The 18,873-nt window shown below is 57.8% G+C and overlaps 2 protein-coding genes across 7 annotated transcripts; one reads left to right on the plus strand and one right to left on the minus strand.

The window, feature by feature from the left end:
• Positions 1 to 3,648: 3,648 nt before the first annotated feature.
• On the plus strand, positions 3,649 to 10,974 carry HOMER3 (homer scaffold protein 3). 5 transcript variants are annotated; one of them, XM_059919730.1, is made up of 11 exons: positions 3,712 to 3,836; positions 4,345 to 4,474; positions 5,389 to 5,470; positions 5,558 to 5,714; positions 5,967 to 6,098; positions 7,111 to 7,218; positions 8,219 to 8,340; positions 8,855 to 9,011; positions 9,342 to 9,455; positions 9,565 to 9,651; positions 10,506 to 10,974. In XM_059919730.1, exons 3-11 carry the CDS (start codon positions 5,457 to 5,459, stop codon positions 10,695 to 10,697), a joined length of 1,083 nt encoding a protein of 360 aa, XP_059775713.1. In that variant the 5' UTR covers positions 3,712 to 3,836; positions 4,345 to 4,474; positions 5,389 to 5,456; the 3' UTR covers positions 10,698 to 10,974. The 5 variants fall into 5 exon arrangements, with proteins under 5 accessions (XP_059775714.1, XP_059775713.1, XP_059775711.1 ...); XM_059919731.1 differs by lacking the exons at positions 3,712 to 3,836; positions 4,345 to 4,474 and adding an exon at positions 3,649 to 3,704; XM_059919728.1 differs by lacking the exon at positions 4,345 to 4,474.
• A 615-nt stretch (positions 10,975 to 11,589) lies between these two features.
• DDX49 (DEAD-box helicase 49) lies at positions 11,590 to 18,620 on the minus strand. 2 transcript variants are annotated; one of them, XM_059918056.1, is made up of 13 exons: positions 18,464 to 18,620; positions 17,467 to 17,590; positions 16,772 to 16,857; positions 16,562 to 16,683; positions 16,033 to 16,220; positions 15,749 to 15,943; positions 14,931 to 15,006; positions 14,552 to 14,628; positions 14,278 to 14,375; positions 13,117 to 13,191; positions 12,380 to 12,468; positions 12,217 to 12,288; positions 11,590 to 12,125 (listed from the first exon to the last, which is right to left on the minus strand). In XM_059918056.1, exons 1-13 carry the CDS (start codon positions 18,576 to 18,578, stop codon positions 11,937 to 11,939), a joined length of 1,506 nt encoding a protein of 501 aa, XP_059774039.1. In that variant the 5' UTR covers positions 18,579 to 18,620; the 3' UTR covers positions 11,590 to 11,936. The 2 variants fall into 2 exon arrangements, with proteins under 2 accessions (XP_059774039.1, XP_059774038.1); XM_059918055.1 differs by having other exon boundaries at positions 15,749 to 15,889; positions 18,464 to 18,616.
• Between the last annotated feature and the right edge of the window lie 253 nt (positions 18,621 to 18,873).

Genomic DNA, 18,873 nt, shown 5'->3' on the forward strand with positions numbered 1-18,873 from the left:
ACCACGGATCCAGGTTTGGAGTTTGGAGGGGGCTCAAGGGCCGCTTCCCTCAACCCCCAACCTGCCCTGGTCCTGAGAGGTTGAGTCCATAGCCCAGTGCCAGACCCCCTGCACCAGCCCCTTCATGTCTGGGCCTGAGGGGGTCTGGTTCCATTACTTCCTGAGGGCTGTTTGTTTAATTAATTAACCTTGGCCTTGGGCAGAAATTGAATTGGATCTGAATTTTAGGTGGGGTCACTTTCTAGTGAAGAAAAATCACCAGTATTGAATCATCAAACTCTCCTCTGCCATGACCCCTATGCGTCCACCCCATGCTGGGAGATGCCAAGCCCAAGAGAGTCCTCAGCCCAGCCCTTGAGATACCCTCAGGCTGGGGGAATCAGCGCTGGACACAGACACCCCCTGGGGTCAGGGTTGGGCTACAAGGAGGGAGGATGTTGGGAAAGGTTCAGCAGAAGAGGAAAGAGGGCTTCTTAGAGAAGAGGGCATGGGGGGTGGGGGTTTGAGGAATGAATAGGAGTTTGCCAGGAGGATAAGGTCTAGTGGCTGGCCCAACTAGCCAGCCTGGGGCAATAGGGAGTAGGAGAAGGAGAATGGTTAGAGAGGCACATACAGGGCCCAGAGCTAAAGATTTAGAGGATATCATGCCAGGTTGGACCCATTTCTGTTCTCAAGAGCTCACGCCTGGTTGGGACCCTTCAAACCCTAAAAGAGAAAATCTTAAGAACTTGGCTCAGGGTCGAAACCACATGCCAAGAATAACTATAATGTTTATAACAGCAAGCATTTATTAAATTCCTAGGGTCATGCCCTCTTCACGCCAGGACATGTTGGAACCTTACAGGAAACCTCAGAAGTGAGCACCATTCTTATGCACATTTTATAGATGGGGAAACTAAAGTGCAGGGAAGGAAAGTGACTTCTTTAAGGTCACCCTGCTGGTAGGAGGCAGGGCTGGGATTCACTCCCTGGCTCATGTGACTCTGGAGGCCACCAAGGACCAAGGCGGGGCCTTGGGACCCCTTCCTTCTGGAAACATTTATAGAGTTCCTGCTGCAAGTCAGGCCTTGCTCTAGAGACAGAGCCATGGAAGAAGTAGACAGTAACCAAATCATGACATAAACAGATCTAAGTGGCCACTGTGACTCATGCCATGAGGTTGGGCATGTGGCTTTGGGGAAGTGTGACAGACCTCCCCTGCTCTGGTGGGACAGGAACCCTCCAGGGAGGAGAAATGATATAACTTCAGCCCAAAGGTTGGGTCAGATTTAACTAGGCAGAGGCCAGATCCTGACCTCTAAGAGCCACTCTGTAAACGCGGCTGCCCTAGAGCCGAACAAGCTGTTCTATTTCCTGCTTGGTTCCTCCTGTGACAGGAAGCTCATTCCCTCATGTCCTTCCTCAGCCCCAAGAGAAAGCTGTTGTTACTAGTCAGCCACCTTGGGTTGGTGGCCTCTGTTCGCCCCTCAAGGACATTCCCAGTAAGAGAGGCCCAAGAACCAGGCAGAAGAGGGCTCAGGCTGGGATGGTAGTGGCAGCTCAGGGCAGCCCCCTACCCATCTATATCCAGGGGACAGTGAGAAGCTGCTGGTGTTGCCTGGATCCTTCCTGCCTCCTCCCCCCACCCACAGCCCTGTAAGCATCAGCCCATTCTCCAGGCAAGAAAACTGAGGTCTACACTGACAAAATCACTCCCTCAGTTTGAACTTGATTAAGACAACGTCAGGTCAGGGCTGCTCAAGGCCAGCCGCATCCTTGTCCTTCCTGGAGACCTGAGAGGGGACCCCATTCTCCCTCATGCTGTTGCCTCCTGCCCTCATAAGGGGTAAAGTCTGCCCAGGCTCCTCGCCCAGCCGCCCCCACAGAACAACCACAAGGCCCCAGCTCTACAGCCAGCCAGCACTCAGCACACACCGAGCAGCTTCCAGAAGCCTTGGCTCTGCCGGCACCTTTCCAGTTACTTTTTTTTTTATTTTAATTTTTAAATTTTCTTTTTTTTTTTCGGTAATAAGGAAAAGTCATTCTTTGCACAGAACAGACGGTATTTTCTTTGTTCCCTACAGTGTTCAAGCGTTTTGTGGCTTCGGGCCTGAGAGTGAAGCCAAATCCTTTGCTTATGCAGATGCCGTGTGAAGTTAAAGGCAACTGGGGAAACTGAGTCTGCAGCTCTGTTTTCCTAGCTGGAGTGATAGTACCTCTCATGCTGAGTGAGGCTGGGGCTCCAGGATGGGCCAGCTCTGGCCACAATCGAACAAATAAATAGATCAGGGATCCCACAGAAAGGGATGGGGTGGTGGAACAGGGGCAGGTGATATCCCTTCCAAACCCAGGATAGTTAGGGAAGCTTCCAGGAGGCAAGGGGGCAGTGGAGCTGAGCCTGGAAGGACGAAACAGAATATATGCCTTTGGGAAGGGCATTCTAGGTAGAAGAAACAGCTTGGGCAAAGGCCTGGAGGGAGGAAAACTCAGATCTTGGCCTGGGAGTAAGTCTCCGGAAATGACATGATCTGGGATTCATCTAAAGGTAATTTGAAGGAAGCTACCAGCTCAGATGTGCGATTCTTGTTGGCGGAAACAGACAGACAAGAACAGGGAAAGGACGTAGAGGAGAGGAAAAGCAAAAACCTGGCATGTGAGTCAGAGCTTCAGGGAAGTGCAGGGCTTGGTTCTGAGGAGCCCCGGTACCTCTGTCCATGAACCCGATGGCACTCTGTGACTTTGGAGACACTGTGTGTCTCCAGAGAAAGGGCAGATACAGGACTGAAAAGTGGGCTCCACAGGCAGGCTCAGACCAGGAGATCCTGGCTTGGCTCTAAAAGGACCCTCTCCCAGCAAGTGTAGGAAGGGGTGGACTCCCTCTGACCAGAGGTGGCAAACCTGGGCCTGTGGACCTCCAGGCAATTCACCCATTTGGTGGCAAGTGGACACTGACATTCCCTCCACCTGGATTTGGGGACCCTATAACACAGCAACGATAATCCTAATCCAGGCTCATTGGCATTGTTACAGTTGTTTTAGGGGACACAGAAGCCCCGAGGTTGACAGAAGACCCAACCTGGGGATCAGGGTGAGGTGGGAGAGCAGGCAGGAAGAATTCTGAGCAGGGGACCTGGGATCAAGCCCCATAAAGTGCCTACTGTTTGCCTCTCTCTCATCTTCCAGCCCCCTCTCTGCTGAGGTCTCTTTCATTTTCTGGATACAGCCACTGAGAGCTACTGTGTGCAGGCGCCTGGGCCCACCAAGGCAGCAGATGTGCCCTGCCCCTGGACTCCCATCGGGTGAAGAGGAACCTGATTCCCCATCACGGGCAAAAGCAGCAGAGGCCCCGAGGGTCAGGGCCCCCGTTGAAGAGAGGATGAGGCCACATTCTCCTCTGTCCACCTAGGTCTGTCTGTCTGTCTGTCTCCTGTGTCTCTGCCTCTCTCCTTCATCTCTCTGTCTCTAGGTCTGGGTGTCTGTCTCCACCCCATTCCCTGTCCCCTTCCGCACCCTTCTTAACCTCTCGTCCCCAATCCTCCCCCCTTCCTCCCTGCTCGCGCCCCTCCTTCTCCCTCTCCCTCCACCTTCGGCCGGCAGGGGGCGCTGCGGGGCGGCCTCGGCGGCCCGGGGAGGCGGGGCGGGCGGCGGCCGCGTCGGGACTCGCCGCGATGGGACCGGAGACGGCGCGGGCGGCGGCGGCGGCGGCGCAGACAAAGGCGCGGGCGGTGAGGAGGGCGGCGCGGAGGGCGCGGGCCCCGGAGCCAGCGAGCGAGCGGGGCGCCCGTCTGCGGGGAGTCGGCGCCGCGGGGCCGCACCCGCTTAGCGCCCGGACACTTGCGGGGCGCCGAGCCGGCAGGGTGAGCCCGGCCAGCTGAGCCAGCGCTGGGGGCGCGGGGGGCCCCGAAGTTCCAGGGCCGGGGAGAGGGCGCTGGGGGTCCCGAAGTTCCGGATACGGAGGCTGGGGGCAGCTGGGGGAGCCCCGAAGTTCCAGGGCTTGAGAGGGCGCGGGGACCCCGAAGTTCCGGACCCGTCATTGGAGGAGGCTGTGAAGATGTCTCCGACGTTTCGGACCTGGGGTGGAGGGGCGACGCGAGGGAACCCCGAAACTCAGGACCCGGGGATGGAAGGGTGGCAGGGGGTTCCCCGAAGTTCAGGAGTCAGGGACAGCGCGCAGGATACCCTAAGCTCTGGACCTGCGGTTGCAGGAGGTAGATAACGTGTCCCCGAAGTTCTGGACCCGGAGTGGGGGGGGGCGTCGCAGGGATCCTGGAAGTTCCAGGGTCGGGGGCGGCACTTCCCGAAGTTGGGGCGCGCATAGGGCACCCTGGTCCTGACCCTGGGAACTCGATCCTGACTGAATATCAGATCCCCTGGACTGGGGCTCCTGGGGTGGGGCTTCGCCCCCGCACGCGATTGTGGATCCCGGACACCGGGCGGAGTCGGGCTCCCCTTTGGAGCCCCGCGGTCGGCAGCGTCCGAGGCGCATGACTAGTTGGTGAGTAACTTTTCCCAATGCCGCAAGTCGCTGCAGGAACGTCCGCTGCAGGAACGTCCGGCCAGGAGGGGCCTGAGTTTCTAGGACCCCTGCGCCCCGGAACCCTGGCTCGACCCAGGACCCACCCCCAACCCCGGTCAAAGTCTCTGCCCCTCCCCCACCCTGGGGCTCCGGTTTCAGACCCTGTGACCGGGACAGCAGCTGCCCAGGACAGAGTGGGGCGCCATTCCCCCCTCTGACCACGGAGGCTACCGAGTCCGGGCCTCCCTTCCCTTAGTTTGCCTCCCCCCCTCCCCCAGGTCCCTCGTGGACCTGGATCCCGCCCAGCCCCATGGTACTGGGATTGAGTGGTGATGGGTGGGCACCACGGTAGACCTGTTCAGCCACATCTTGTCTTTTTAACTAGGCTGGAGGCTCCCTGGGGATTTGGACTTTGACTCCAAGGTGTGCCTCTGCCCTACAGTGGAAGCTGAGGGGTCTCTTTGTGGGTCCAGTGGGGGACTGGTCTCCCAGTAGGCACCTGTCAATGCCCCACTTTTTGATGGAGGCCCTGCTTTGAGGAGTGATGGACGAAAGTGTCAGGAAGTACTGAACAGGAGTTGGCCACCTTGGCCTCCTCCACCCAGCCCAGAGATTGAGAAGACTTCACTGGGGGTCCAGTAACCAGGAAGATGTGAGGTTTATGCTGGGCTGTTAGATGCCACCTGGCTCCTATCAGAGGCCGTCTCCTGCCCAGGGTGTTGCAAGAGCTTCCTCCCAATGGAGAGAGTTGGGGTCTTCTTGCTGAGTGGTTCCCTCACTTTTGGATTGAAGTTCTATGAATGGTGTACTTGGAAGTGGGTCCTGGGGCTGGACATGCTTGGCCTCCCTCAACCTGGTCTGCGGAGACACTCACAAACCTCCTGTCCCCCCAGAGGCCAAGCCAGCAGTTCCTACCATCCCCCTGGCTGTCCCTTGGAGCCCACCCAGACAAGCCTGACCAATGTCCACAGCCAGGTGAGCCCCTGCTTCTACCAAAGCTTGGCCTTGAGTCCCCTGGGGGGCCGGTGCCTGGCCCCCGCTGAACACCCTCTCCCCATGCAGGGAGCAGCCCATCTTCAGCACACGGGCGCACGTGTTCCAGATCGACCCGGCCACCAAGCGGAACTGGATCCCCGCGGGCAAACACGCACTCACTGTCTCCTACTTTTACGATGCCACCCGCAACGTCTACCGAATCATCAGCCTTGGGGGTGCCAAGGTCCTGGTGGGGCTTGGGTGGGGTGGCAGGTGCCAAGAATCCCAGGGACAAGCCTGGTTCAGTCGCTTCCTTGCTGTGTGCCTTGGGGGCCGGGGGAGTACCCTGAGTCTTTCTGGGTCTCAATCTTCCTCCTGAAATGGCTCAGACCAAGGACCTCTGAGGTGTTGATACAAAGCTATACCCCTGGGGGTTTCACATTCATTATTACCAGTCCCATCACCCGGGAACTTTTCTCCCCACCACCTTCCCCAGGCCATCATCAACAGCACTGTCACCCCCAACATGACATTTACCAAAACCTCCCAGAAGTTCGGGCAGTGGGCAGACAGTCGCGCCAACACCGTCTATGGCCTTGGCTTTGCTTCTGAGCAGCATCTGACTCAGGTGGGCCTGCAGGGATACATGGTGGGAGGAATGAGGCTGGGGCTGGGTCTTCTCTTGGAGGTGCACTGTGGGACCCTGGACAGATGCTGGGCCTCCATCTTCCCAGTTGCAGAATGGGCCTACAGAATTGGACAAGCCAGTAGCTTCTTCCCACTTCCCTGGTTCACATCCCAGCTCTGTTGGCCACCTGCTCTGATTTCGGACACACCCTGCCCCTCTCTGGGTGCCTAGGATGGGCTGGGTGCTTCCCCGCACCCCTGGCATTACCTTCTTTATCGCCTCCCTCCACCCTCTGCTGTTTCTAGAGTTCAGTATTGTCTTATCCATTGTTTCCCTGTATGGTTCGTGCTCTCTGAATCCTGTTGAGTTCATGATGCTTTTCTTCGCTTTTCTTCTAGAAGCATTAGTTTTCCTTTCAAATTTAGATCTTTGAATTAATTTCTACCAGAGGTTTAAAGGAGGAGTATTTTTTTTCCACATGAGTATTCAGTTGCTCTTGGGCCATTTTTTGAAAAAACCATCTACCCCCCCCCCCCAACTCCCAATGAATTGCACTGGCCCCTTTGCACAAATCAAGTGGCTGTATGTCTGTAAATATGTTTCTTTAAAAAATTACTTTCAAGCTAAGGAAATTTATTTTAAGATGAAAAAAAAAAAAGTGTATCCTACCCTAGCTGGAAATGAAAGACAGATTAGCACCCACTTGAGGCTCTCCTTGCTGAAATAAGCCTGATTGAGAGGGAAAGGGGGTCCCTTTCTCAAGGTGGCTCAATGTGATACACCTCCATGAACATCCCACCCACCCCCCATCCTGATACCCACTCTGCTCATTGGGCATCATTTTCCAAGCCTTCTTCCCACTCTTCCAGTTCATGAGAGGAGAGGATGCACTCAGTTCTAAAGTTCCTTCCAAAGCGACAGAGCTGACACTGGGTGGAGCTAATGTGGTGGGAACCTGGGGGGAGGGGGCTGGGAGTTTGTTGACTGTCTGTTCCTGCCCCCCATTCCTCAGTTTGCTGAGAAGTTCCAGGAAGTGAAGGAAGCAGCGAGGCTGGCACGGGAGAAATCTCAGGATGGGGGAGAGCTCACCAGTCCAGCCCTGGGGCTCACTGCCCACCAGGTCAGCACTCCCTGTCGCATGCGTGCCAGGAGATCAACTGATATTGGGGAGTCTAGGTGCTGTGCCGGTTCCCAGGACCAAACGCTCACAGATGATGTAAAACTAGATCCATGGCAAGGACCATGGAAGAGGGCTTTGGGTGCCATGGGAGCGTGTCATAGGCTGTCCAAATGTTAGATCAAGGAAGGCCAGAAAACCAGCTCACAGGGCAGAGTTGAAATGTGGAAGTTGAAATGGCCAAGTAGAGGGGCAGAGTAAAAAACTGTCCCTGGGTGTTTTCCCCCACTAACTTATTCAGTATCATTTTTTAAAAAATATTTATTATTTATTTTATTTATTTATTTTGGCTGCACCGAGTCTTAGTTGCGGCTCGTGGGATCTTCGTTGCGGCATGTGGGCTTCTTAGTTGCGGCACACAGACTCTTAGTAGTGGCATGCATGCAGGATCTATTCCCTGACCAGGGATCAAACCCGGGCCCGCTGCATTGGGAGCATGGAGTCCCACCCGCTGGACCACCAGGGAAGTCCCTCAGCATCATTTATTGACCACATACTGTGTGCCAGGCCCAGGGCTGGGCACAGGGATTAAGGAGATGTAAAAGTAGGTTGGTGCAGGCAGCAGGTGGATTCATAATGAATTTAGCCTGATGGAGTGGGTTTCCTGTAGGAATTTTAAATGGATGTTGAAATTTGGCCCCAGGGAAGGTCATTGCTATGAGGGAACAGCATGGAAGTTTTGGATTGCTCCCCACTTTGCAGATTATGAGTATCTCCCGGGGTTTAGGCTAGCCTGCATCAGGTTTGCTCCTGGGGGTTGGTGAGAGCCCAGCAGGCAAGATGGGGGGCAGGGCCCAGAAAGGGGCCATCGGGAGCCATGGGTGGTGGGTGAGGAGGGGAAAGGAGCAATCAGATCCCAGAGCTGGGAAGGACCTCCTGCCCTCAGTCACGACCCAAGTAGCATCAGCCCTTACTGTGCCCTCACTTCTGCCCATGCTCTTAGGTGCCCCCGAGCCCCCTCGTCAGCTCCAACGGCCCCGGCGACGAGAAGCTATTCCGCAGCCAGAGCGCGGACGCTCCCGGCCCCGCTGAGCGCGAGCGGCTCAGAAAGATGCTGTCCGAGGGGTGAGGGGGTAGGGCGGGGCACAGGGGCGTGGCAGGACGAAGGGCGGGGGAAGAGGGGAGAGGAAGTTCTCAGAAACTGTAGGGACTTGTTCAAGCGGCGGGATCTGACACTGGACCCAAGGCCTGTGGTAGGAGAGGAGACACCCAGATTATGACCCTTCCAGAGCCGACCCCGCTCCTGCCTCATCCATTCCTCGGGGCTAACCCCGGCCTGTCCACATCTCCCGCGGCTAATTCTAAACCCACGGGTGCCTCCCCACCCACTTTGTTCTGTCCACATCCCCTGGGCTGATCCTGCTTGGCCTTCCGACTGTGTCTCACTGAACTGACACCAAAGCGCCTACTTTGACCCCACCCCCGGCAAGACTCCGCCTCCCCGGGAAGTCCCCACCCCCTAGTCCCGGGGTATCTTGACCCCGCCCATAACCCCGCCCCCAGCGCAGCACCTCCCTCACCCTGCCTCAGGCCCAGTGAGGCCCCGCCCTGCCCTTTGCCGACTCCAGCGTCCCCGCAGCTCGGTGGGCGAGGTGCAGTGGGAGGCCGAGTTCTTCGCGCTGCAGGACAGTAACAACAAGTTGGCGAGCGCCCTGCGAGAGGCCAACGCGGCCGCCGCCCAGTGGAGGCAGCAGCTGGAGGCCCAGCGCGCAGAGGCCGAGAGGCTGCGACAGCGGGTGAGGAAGCCCCTCCCTCCCAGAGACCCCAAGTGGCCCGGACCACTGTGAAGCCCCTGCCTCCTATCTGTCCTGGGTTCCCCGGCTGGCTGTGTGATCTCGGCAAATCACTTCCCTGAGCCTTAGCTTCTTGTTCTGTAGTATGGGTCTGAAATAATGTCAGCCTCAGAGGGTTGTCAGACCCAAAAGACCTACCTGCCAGAGGCGGGGTGGCAGCCCCAACCAGAAGGGGTTAGTGCCCAGTCATGGGCTTGGCTGGTCAGGCATATTCCCCAGGGATCAGGAGAGTACAGGCTGGGGCGTCAGGGGCTGACCTTCCTGTCTGCACAGGTGGCTGAGCTGGAGGCCCAGGCTGCCACCGCCGAGCCACCCGCAGTCAGTGAGAAGGAGGGACCGGGCCAGTCGCTGGAGCAGCTGGAGGCACTAGTGCAAACTAAGGACCAGGTGTGTGAGCGTGTCTGTACGCATTTGTGTTTCCTCGGGCCCTGCCTTCCCTGATCTCCCATGGGGGAGCCAGGACTCTCAGAACAGATTCTGGGAACTTCTCCATTAGGAGATCCAGACGCTGAAGAGCCAGACTGGTGGTCCCCGTGAGGCCCCAGAAACCGCCGAGCGTGAGGAGACGCAGCAGAAGGTGCAGGTGTGTGCGGTTGCTGTGAGGCGGGTTGGGGTGACCAGCCATGGCAGCCAGCCTCTGACATAGGACAGACCTGGCATCTTCCCTACCTAGTGGGTTCTGGGCAGCTATGTGCCTCCCTGGCCTTCAGTTTCTTCACCTATAAATGGAGTCAGGAAGACATCTAAGGTTGTGAAGGATTTGGATGACCAGGTGCATGGAAGGACTGAATCACAGTGGGTGGTTTATAAAAGATGGTTATTAGTACAATATTTCATCTCCTTCCATTCATTCAACAAGCAGTTTTTGAGTCTCTGTTGAATCTTCATTCTTGACCCCATCAAATCCTCACACATTCCCAGCCTGAGGTCAGGAGCTTGCATTTGTACCCAGGTGTGGGCTGGCCTGGCCCTCACTGAAGACTTTATCTGAGAAAGCTTCAAGCATGTCCTGTGAGTCCAGCAGAAGGGAGAAGTTAAAGGAGCTGGTACCCCCAAAGAGAGAGAAGTTGGGGGAATGCTCCCTGTTGTTTCCTGGGCAGAGTGCACAGCACATGTAAAGGCCCTGAGGTGGGGAGAAAGTATGTTCAAGGAACCACAAGGAAGCCAGCAAGCCTGGGTTGGAATGAGCAAGGAGGGGCATGGATTTCATTCCCAGCATGATGGGTGACGAGGGTCTTGAGCAGAAGAGGAATGTGGTCATTTCAATGATGTTCCAATCAGCCAGGGGACCAGGGAGTGTCTTGGGTAGAGGTGGCAGGGAGGAGGCCAGGAGACAGAGACGGCTTGGCCCAGAGGGGAGGCTGTGGGGATAGCATTCAGATGCTGGACCCTTGAGACTTGCTGGGGCCCCCAACCCTGCTTGCCCTCTCCCTGCAGGAACTGGAGACCCGAAACGCGGAGCTGGAGCACCAGCTGCGGGCAACGGAGCGCAGCCTGGAGGAGGCACGGGTGGAGCGGGAGCGGGCACGGGCCGAGGTGGGCCGGGCCGCGCAGCTGCTGGACGTCAGGCTGTTTGAGCTGAGCGAGCTGCGGGAGGGCCTGGCCCGCCTGGCCGAGGGCGCGCCCTGAGTCCGGCCTCTGGGTCTACGTGGGAGCAGGGGCCTGCGGGAGCTAGTTTTACATGAACGATTCCCACCTGGGGCACGGGCCAGGCCGCAGGCGGCACAGTGGGCCATTCCCCCTGGCAGGGAGTGGGGCCCGACTCAGCCTGGGGAGGGCCTGTCCACAGTACTCCAGCCGGCCCTGGCTGTTCACAGCTCATGGGCTGTTTTTGAGCTCTTCATCGTGTAGAATTTCTAGACTCTCCAGGGCACGTGCTGGTGCCCAAATTACATTTCTAAGCGTGGCTGTGTGTGTGGTGTGTGAGCACCTAGGTACCTAGTCGCCGTCACTGGACCCTCTGCCCTCAGTCTGTGTAGGGTTTGGTAAGCCACTCAGAGATGAGGGAGGCTCAGAAAGCCTCAGGGTCAGGCAGGCCTGACCAGGCCACCTACTTGGGGCCCAGGCCACATGGCTCTGCTGCCCCATCTTCCTGGGCTCTGCCCATGTTGTCTGGACCAGTCTGGACTAAGGTGGACCCTGGTTAAGGAATCCCCCCACCACTTTGCTCTGGCCACAAACCCCAAATGCAAGCAGGTGGGCAGGAGGGGAAGGTCCTAGCACATGGCTGTGTTCACTGGGTATGGGAGGGATCTCACCAAAACATCTGCATTTGCAGAGTAGAGCAGTTGCTATGCCCATTTTCCAGATGAAGAAACCAAGGCCCACATAAGGGGCTTCACCAACCCAAGGTCACTCGGCTGGAATGGTCAGCACTGCAGTTCAAAGCTTTGGGCCTGGCCTGACAGGAAAGGAGACCTGGGGGGTGGGGGGTGGTAAGTGGTGTTCTGGGAGACTTGAGAAGTACAGGCAGTCATACCCTCCTCCCTCTGCCCCTGCTCCCCGAGTCAGACTGAGGAAGTCAAAAGACTCATTTATTGAGCATCTCCTGCAAGCGACACACCTTCGCTCTGGGGCCCCACAGCACCCCCAGGGTGACCCTGGGCTGGGGTCACTGTACGTGGACTTGGGCCCAACCTCATAGCGTTCTTTCCTCCTCTGCAGCCTGCCTCTTGGCCAAGGTTCTGAGGAGGGGCCACCAGGGGCTGCAGGGTGGGGTGGAGAGCTGCGCACTGCACGTGGGTGTCCGTGGGCTCCGCTGAGGGGGACTGGGCAGACTGGGAGGAGGGATTATCCTGAGGGGAGGACCCTCCAACCTTCAGCTGGATGAAGGTATCCCAGGCTGGGCAGACGGGGGCCGTGTGGAACTCAGGCTGGGCCCTGAGCGGGTGCTGGGGACAAGCAGGCCTCAGGCTGGGCCCTGGATGGACACCCCCTGCGGCCAGCCCCGCTGGCCTTCTGCCGCTGCAGTGCCTGCTCCACTTTCTCCTTGAAGCGCCGGTTCTTCTGCTTGATTTTGGCCAGCTCGGCCTTGCGCTTGGCCTCCAGATCGGGATCCTGGCACGGGGAGGACCAGAAGGTGGCTAAGCTGATCATCCACAGGGAAGCTTGTGCCCCACGCCCACTCCACCACTGGCTCAGCCCTCACCTTCCCCTCCAGGATCATTTGCTTCCGCTTATTAATCTCTTTCTTTTCATCAAAGTTGGCTGCCTCCAGTTTCTGGTGGGGGGAGAGAGAGGCCGTCTTGGGGGTCACCATCTTGCAGGAAGCACCCTGGGCCCCGAGGACCAGCCCCTTCCCCAACACTCACAATCTCACACTCCCTCCGCACCACGTTGACCTGTGTGAGGATCTGTAGCACCTCAGCTTCCTCCACCGAGAACTCCTCCAGCTTCTTCTCTGTGGGGACAGCAGGGTCACAGGGGGGCAGGCACAACACGGAGAGGGATTTCAACCATGTAGCAAGTTCCCTGTGTAGTAGGGCATGCAAGGCCATCCAGGGCCATAGCAGATAAGGATCAGGTGGGCAAGATCTAAGATTTCAGACCCAAGGATGGTATAGACTGCTCTTTTTTTGTTGTTAGCAATACTATGAATTTGACTAGGGGTTTTTTTTTTTTTCCCCTGGAAACAGTGTTCTTTAAAGTCAAGACATTTCTGAATCTTAGGACAGTCTTTGCAGTGACTGGAGGTGCCCCAGAGGTTCTCGGTCTTGGCTACACATTAAACCACCCAAGGGGGTTTTTCAAACATGCCCAGGCCCCAGCCCTGGGGCTTCTGACTCATCCACAGGGACCACCCACACACTCTGGTCTGAGAAACCAAAGTCCCTTCCCACTAGATGTGGCTTTCAGCTGCTGAAGGCCATTGCAGAGCTTCTGTTTCAACAACTGGGCAAAGAAACTTCTTTGAGGGTTGCATAAGAAGGAAAGCGCAGTTAAAGCCTGCCCATGTGAGCAGGCTAGCGGGTGTCTGATAGGGCTGAGCGGCATCTCACCCAGAAGCACCCGCCTCCCCTCCCCTCCCCTCCTCTGCCCCTCCACTCACTGATCTGCTCCTCGATGGCGTGTACCAGGTGGATGTCATACTGCGTCACCAGCGTGATGGCCTGCCCCTGCCGCCCTGTGGGGACACACCCAGGCTGTGAGCTGGAGGCCAGGACAAAGGGCCAGTAGAAGCAGGTCCTGACCAGCAGGCGGCTCAGGGCTCCTCTCAATCAAGGGGAACAGTACAGGAGCTCGGTGGGTGAGTGAGTGAGTGGAAATGAACGAAGCTCAGGGCGTCAGGGCTCAACCCCCTGCCTGACCTCTGCGTAGTAGGCAGGTCTGTCCCAGGGGAGCTGCAGGACTCCAGGGAGAGGCGGCTCTCCTGCCAGCTTGGCCTTATACAAGTGATGTGATTTCCCTTTTCGGTGTGGCCGCCAGGGAGCCCAGGCCAAGTTCTGTCAGCAATAAGCCCAGACAGGCTTCAGCTCAGATCTCTGCACACCACTTTCTCCATTCACCGTTTCTGTGACAGTGACTGGTGCTGGAACAGCACTGGCAGCTGACCAGGCCCATGACCCTCGGAGCAGCCCCAAACAGGTGTCACCTTCTTACTACCCATTGTTGGATGAGGCAGTGGGGGCCCAGAGAGCTGATGTGACCTTCCTGAGGCCACAGGGGAGGAGAGAAGGGCCAGGCCCAGTCTGGCCCCAGAAACCGTATCTCTGTCCACTCCAGGTGTGAGAAAATCTCCTGGACTCCGTGCCCCTCCGGGGTGGGGATGGGGAGCAGACACAAGGATGCCTCCTTGGCTCCTAGCCAGAGTCACAGCGAGGGATTGAACTTGGACGCCAAATCCCACAGGGCAGCGTCATACCCACCAGGACTCGTACACCTATTTGCTGCTGGGCATGGATTGGCAGCCCTGACGGGTAAAGGGGCCTGGGGTGAGGCAACAGGGAGTGGTGGGGATGGGGCCAGTGTGTGCCGTGTCCCCAGGGGATAGCACGTGTCGCTGTTAGTGCTGCCAGGGGTGAGAAGACAGAGCATCCCCACCTATGGGTTTGAAAGGGCGAGTCCCCCAACTTGCAAGTGCTGCCTCTAGTGTCTTTCACCTGTGGCCTGTAGCCCTCCCGTGTCCCACCAGCTTGTGACTCTGACTCCTCATGGTGTGGGCAGGCAGGAGGGGCGGGTGCCCAAAGGCTGCCCCGCCCTGTCTGCTCACCTGCACGGGCTGTCCGGCCGACTCGGTGGATGTAGATCTTCGGGAGCCCGGGGGTGTTGTGGTTGATGACCACCTGCACCGTGGGAATGTCCAGGCCCCTGGAGAGAGAGGTCAGTCAGCACCTCTGTCCATGTGGGGAAACTGAGGTTGGGACTCACCCACGGTCGCTCAGCAGTGAAGCTGAGGCTGCCTGACCCATGCCTGAAGCCAGTCTCTCCCTCTGGCCCTTTTGTGGGGGGCGTCATGGGGAAGGGAGTACCCTGGAGCTGCTCACCGGGAGGCCACATCTGTCGCGATCAGGATCCGGTAGATGCTGGACTTGAACTTGGCCAGGGCGGCAAAGCGTTCTTTCTGTGCCGGATTGGGGAGAGAATTGGGGGTTGGGGGGGGTGTGAGGTAGCATCTCAACAAACGTTTGCGCGCTTACTGTGTGAGGCCTGGGGACAGGGCAGAGGCCAGGACAGTCTCCGCCCTCAAGTGGCTCACAGTCCAGTGAGGGAGATGAGCTTGAGGAGGCCAGACTGGGGCAGACAGGGGGCAGGAAGAGTGTTCCAGGCAGAGGAAAGGGCCTGGGCAAAAGCCCTGAGGCTGGGAGAAGTCCCCAGGGCAAGGCTGGCGGGTGAGGGGATCTGTGGGGCCGCCCAGCGCCTCACCTGTTTCATCATGGAATGCAGAGCCACGGTGGGGAAGTTGAATTTGCGCAGCATCATGCACAGAATCTGGCAGGTCCTGGCAGGAAAGATGTGCTGTCAGCCCGTCTAGCGCTAGGGTCCTGGAAAGGCGCTCCTGGCCCTCCCACCCGCCGAGACCCCAAGTAGGTGGCCCTGCACAGCTGGGGAAGGAGAAGCCGCGGTGCAGTGTCCTGCCCACTGACCCCTCCCCTGGCCTAAGCCAACAGGAGTGGGCCCTACATCCAGACTTTTCTCTTCTGGTGGCCAAGAAATTCTTGGGGGGCAGCAGTCAGGAGGTCTCCTCCACATGCTGTGGACTGCCCTTCTACGCTGGCTCAGGCTAGGCTACCCTACAGCTCCTTGATGCTCTCCCTAAACGCCTCAAAAGATTTTGAAATCCCTGGGTCTGCGGAGAGGACAGCCCCAGGTGTTGGTGCTGATGTGCTGGGCCTCGTTGACATCCTGAGACCACAGCGAATAGGCTGCTCCAGGGCCTTCTCAGCTGCTGCAGGGGTCTCCTGGGGAGAGCCTGAGGCCCTCAGCCCTTCCGGTTAAAGGCAGGTCTGAGGAACCCCAAATCCTGGCTCTGCCTTCAGGAGGGGTGACGTTGGCAAACTGCTTGACCTCTCTGAGCCCCCTTGAGTGCATCCTCCGAAACTGCCGGCCTGAGCAGAGGCCCCAGAGTGCCGGGACCGGCTGTGTGCCCCATACCTCCAACCTTGGGCCACCTCTCGGGCCTCCGTGAAGGGCTGTGGGAGGGGAGCCTGGGGGATGGGAGAGGCAGGCCTGCCCATGCTCACTTGCATGTGTTGGTGAAGATGATGATGGACCAGTCCTCGTGCTCGTCCTGGAAGTTCTGGATCAGGTGGACCAGGTAGGCATCCTTGACCTTCTCAGGCACTAGCAGGTAGCACTGGTCCAGCTGTTCTACTGTGCGCACACTGGGGACAGGCGGGCCTGTTTCCCCTTCTGTTGAATGAGGCCAATAGCCCACCCTGCCCATGGGCAATAACCTCTGTTGGGTGTGACCCCCACTTGGCCCCCCGCCTGCCCTGCTCCCCCAGGAACGTGGCTATGGACTCACGGGGCCTGAGCCTCCCAGAAGAAGGGTTGGTTGGTGGCCAGGCCCTGCAGCTCCCTCAGCGTGTCGGTCAGCGTGGCACTGAAGAGCAGCGTCTGCCTGCGGGCCGGCACAGCCGCCAGGATGGTCTCCAGGTCCACGGTGAAGTCAGTGCAGCCCTGCTCCAACAGCCGGTCCGCCTCATCCATCACCTGTAGTGCCGGCAGCAGTGGGTAGGGATCTGGGGTGAGGGCGCTGTCCGAGTCCTGACTACATGCCTGGGCTCGACCCACCTTCCCCATGTGCCTGCTTCCTGGTCTTAGACCTGGGCCCTAGAGCACTCTCCCTCTAGGTCTTGGAGGCCTGCTCCCTCACCCATCTCAGCTCCAATGTCACCTCCTCAGAGAGGCCCAGCCCCCAACTATCTTTACTAATACAGGCCCCCTTTTGTTGGTTCCCGAGCTGTTCTTGTCACCATTCCCAATGCGGTACTAGATGGCCTGTGGGACACAAATTTCCCACATGGATGTATCAGGGCCCCAGGCTGAGTTACCAGGAAGCGAATCTTCTTTATGCTGAAGGTATTGGAGCTGCGGAGGTGGTCAGCCAGGCGCCCTGGTGTGGCGATGACCACATGTGGTTTCCGGGAGAGCTCCAAGGCCTGGGCCACCATGTCTGTGGGTGGAGGGTGAGAGATGGGGCTGGGTGGATGGTCTGAGACTGCAGAGGGTCCATGCCCAGAGCCTCCCTGGGCCCCCCATACCCATGCCGCCGACAATGATGCAGTCTTTCAAGCCCAGAGGCTTCCCCAGGACCCGGAACTGCTCTGCGATCTGGTAGGCCAGCTCCCTGTGGGCATGAAGGGGCCAGCCTGGGTCAGATAGCGGTTTTGTGCTTGCCTCTCATTCCCATCTCCACCCTACGGCCTCCTGCCTGGACCTCTCCTGTTCACACACCCTCCGAGGCTCCCAGTTCCCTTTGGACAACGGTTCTGATACTGAGTGTTGGAGGCCCCTTGTGGCCCCTGCCCTCTCACTAGGCTGGGTCCCCAAACAGCCCATGGCTTGTCCCCTGCCAGTCCCACCCACACTGGCCTTTCTTCTTCCCACGTCCTCAGCAATGGCCTCAACACCACAGTCATCAAAGCCTGAGACCCAAGTGTCAGTCCCCCCTCCCCTAGGGCTGGTCAGTGTCCAAGTCCTCTCCTCTCTGCCCCCAGCCCCAGCTCCGCCCAGGCCTTTTCTCTGCCTGTGTCTCTGGCCTTCCTGCTTGCCCTGAGTCAAGCCCTGTGCTCAGAACTTTTCACTCACTGTCTTGTTAATTCTTCAGCACTTCTAAGAGGTGGGCATAATTTCTGTCCCCATCTTGCACACATGGAAAGTGCGCTCAGAGAGGTAAAGGCGCTTGCCCAAGAGAACACAGCTGGTTAACTCACCACAAGGCCTTTGGGGGGCTCACCTGGTGGGTGTCAGGACGAGGCAGAAGATGCCATAGGGATCCTCAGACAGCTTCTGCAAGATGGGCAGGACAAAGGCTGCCGTCTTGCCACTGCCTGTCTTGGCACAGCCCAGGCAGTCCCGACCTGGGCAGAGGGCAAACCAGTGTCACAGGTGTAGGCAGGTGTTGTATCGGGCACAGTTTACAGCAGCTAACATTTAATGAGCAATTACTGTGTGCTCAGTACTGGCCTGTGCCCTTTCCGTTCCAGGCATTCTGACAACTTTCCATTTAGAGCAACTGACACATTTTAGAAGGGCGAAGCCATTATCATCCCCATTTAACAGAAGGGGAAACAGAGTCTCAAAGATTTGCCCAGGATACACAGACAGTTGAGTATCAGGCTGGAATGGAACCCACATCCATCTGACCTGAGATGCCTGCTACTAACCACGACCTCGTTTTGACTCCTTCCGGGGTATCAGGGCTTGGGAAACCCAGAATGCCCTCCCCACAATCTGCATCCTATGCTCCCTACTGACTCTTTCATCCTTGTTTATTTAATGCCTCAATTTGTCACATCCTAGGCTTCCTGAAGGCGTCTCTTTAATGGCAAAACTAGGTTGGACCAGAGGAGTGGGGAGAAGAGCAGTCTAGGGACCAGAGCCGTGGATTTACCAGTAACCTTGACAACCGCAGTTTCCATTTCTAAAATGGAGATAGTAATCCAAGCTCTACCTAATTTTCCCAGTACTATTAGTTAGTCATCAAACCCTCCCAGTGCTCTGAGGCTATAAAAGTTTCAGAGATTACATCACTTGGGTGCGGACACACGGCGAGTCAGCCGTACACCCTAAACGCCAACACTACCTAGTCTGCCTCCGGAACCCAGGATCGCCCGTAAGGCCCAAGACTGCCCTTCGCCTCACGGGGCCGGCGTGGGCAAAAGCTGGGAGAAGGCAAAGTGAGGCGACAGGAGCGGGGACGCCTCCTGGAGAAGAGGCCTAGCCACACTCACCTTCCAGGATGGCGGGAATGCAGCCGAGCTGCACGGGCGTGGGCTGCTTCAAACCCAGCTGTCGACATTGTTCCACGAGCCAGGATGACAGCCCAAGCTCCGCGAAGCCAGCCATCCTCGCAGCCAGCCCCGTGTAAGCAGCCGTGTGAGCCGTGCTTCCGGCGCGTGTTGATGACGTCAGGAAAGCCTTCCAGTTTATTGGATCTGCCTCCTGCCTGGTCCCACCCTCTGCAAGCTCACTGCCATTCCTAGCCTCTACCACATCCTTACCACTCTTCCCCGAATCCTGTTGGCTCTCAGGATCGAATCGAATTACAGATGCCCTGAGAGACGCACTTGCGTCTTCCGCCCCTTTGACTCCCGTTTAAGAGTCTCCCATTGGCTCATCTCTAGGGAGGAACGAGTAAACT

This window comes from Balaenoptera ricei, chromosome 3 (genome assembly GCF_028023285.1).
Source record: "Balaenoptera ricei isolate mBalRic1 chromosome 3, mBalRic1.hap2, whole genome shotgun sequence".
NCBI classification, from domain to species: Eukaryota; Metazoa; Chordata; class Mammalia; order Artiodactyla; family Balaenopteridae; genus Balaenoptera; species Balaenoptera ricei.

Excerpts from the sequence above, each read along its gene's own strand:
- HOMER3 (XM_059919731.1), top strand. Across the intron at positions 7,219-8,218 it reads TGGGGCTCACTGCCCACCAG|GTGCCCCCGAGCCCCCTCGT; the intron begins GTCAGCACTCCC and ends CCATGCTCTTAG. Across the intron at positions 9,456-9,564 it reads TAGTGCAAACTAAGGACCAG|GAGATCCAGACGCTGAAGAG; the intron begins GTGTGTGAGCGT and ends CTTCTCCATTAG.
- DDX49 (XM_059918056.1), bottom strand. The coding sequence starts at position 18,578 with ATGGCTGGCTTCGCGGAGCTTGGGCTGTCATCCTGGCTCGTGGAACAA. Across the intron at positions 15,944-16,032 it reads TTCTGGGAGGCTCAGGCCCC|GGTGGGCTATTGGCCTCATT; the intron begins GTGAGTCCATAG and ends GCCCATGGGCAG. Across the intron at positions 13,192-14,277 it reads CGGCCGGACAGCCCGTGCAG|GGCGGCAGGGGCAGGCCATC; the intron begins GTGAGCAGACAG and ends GTGTCCCCACAG.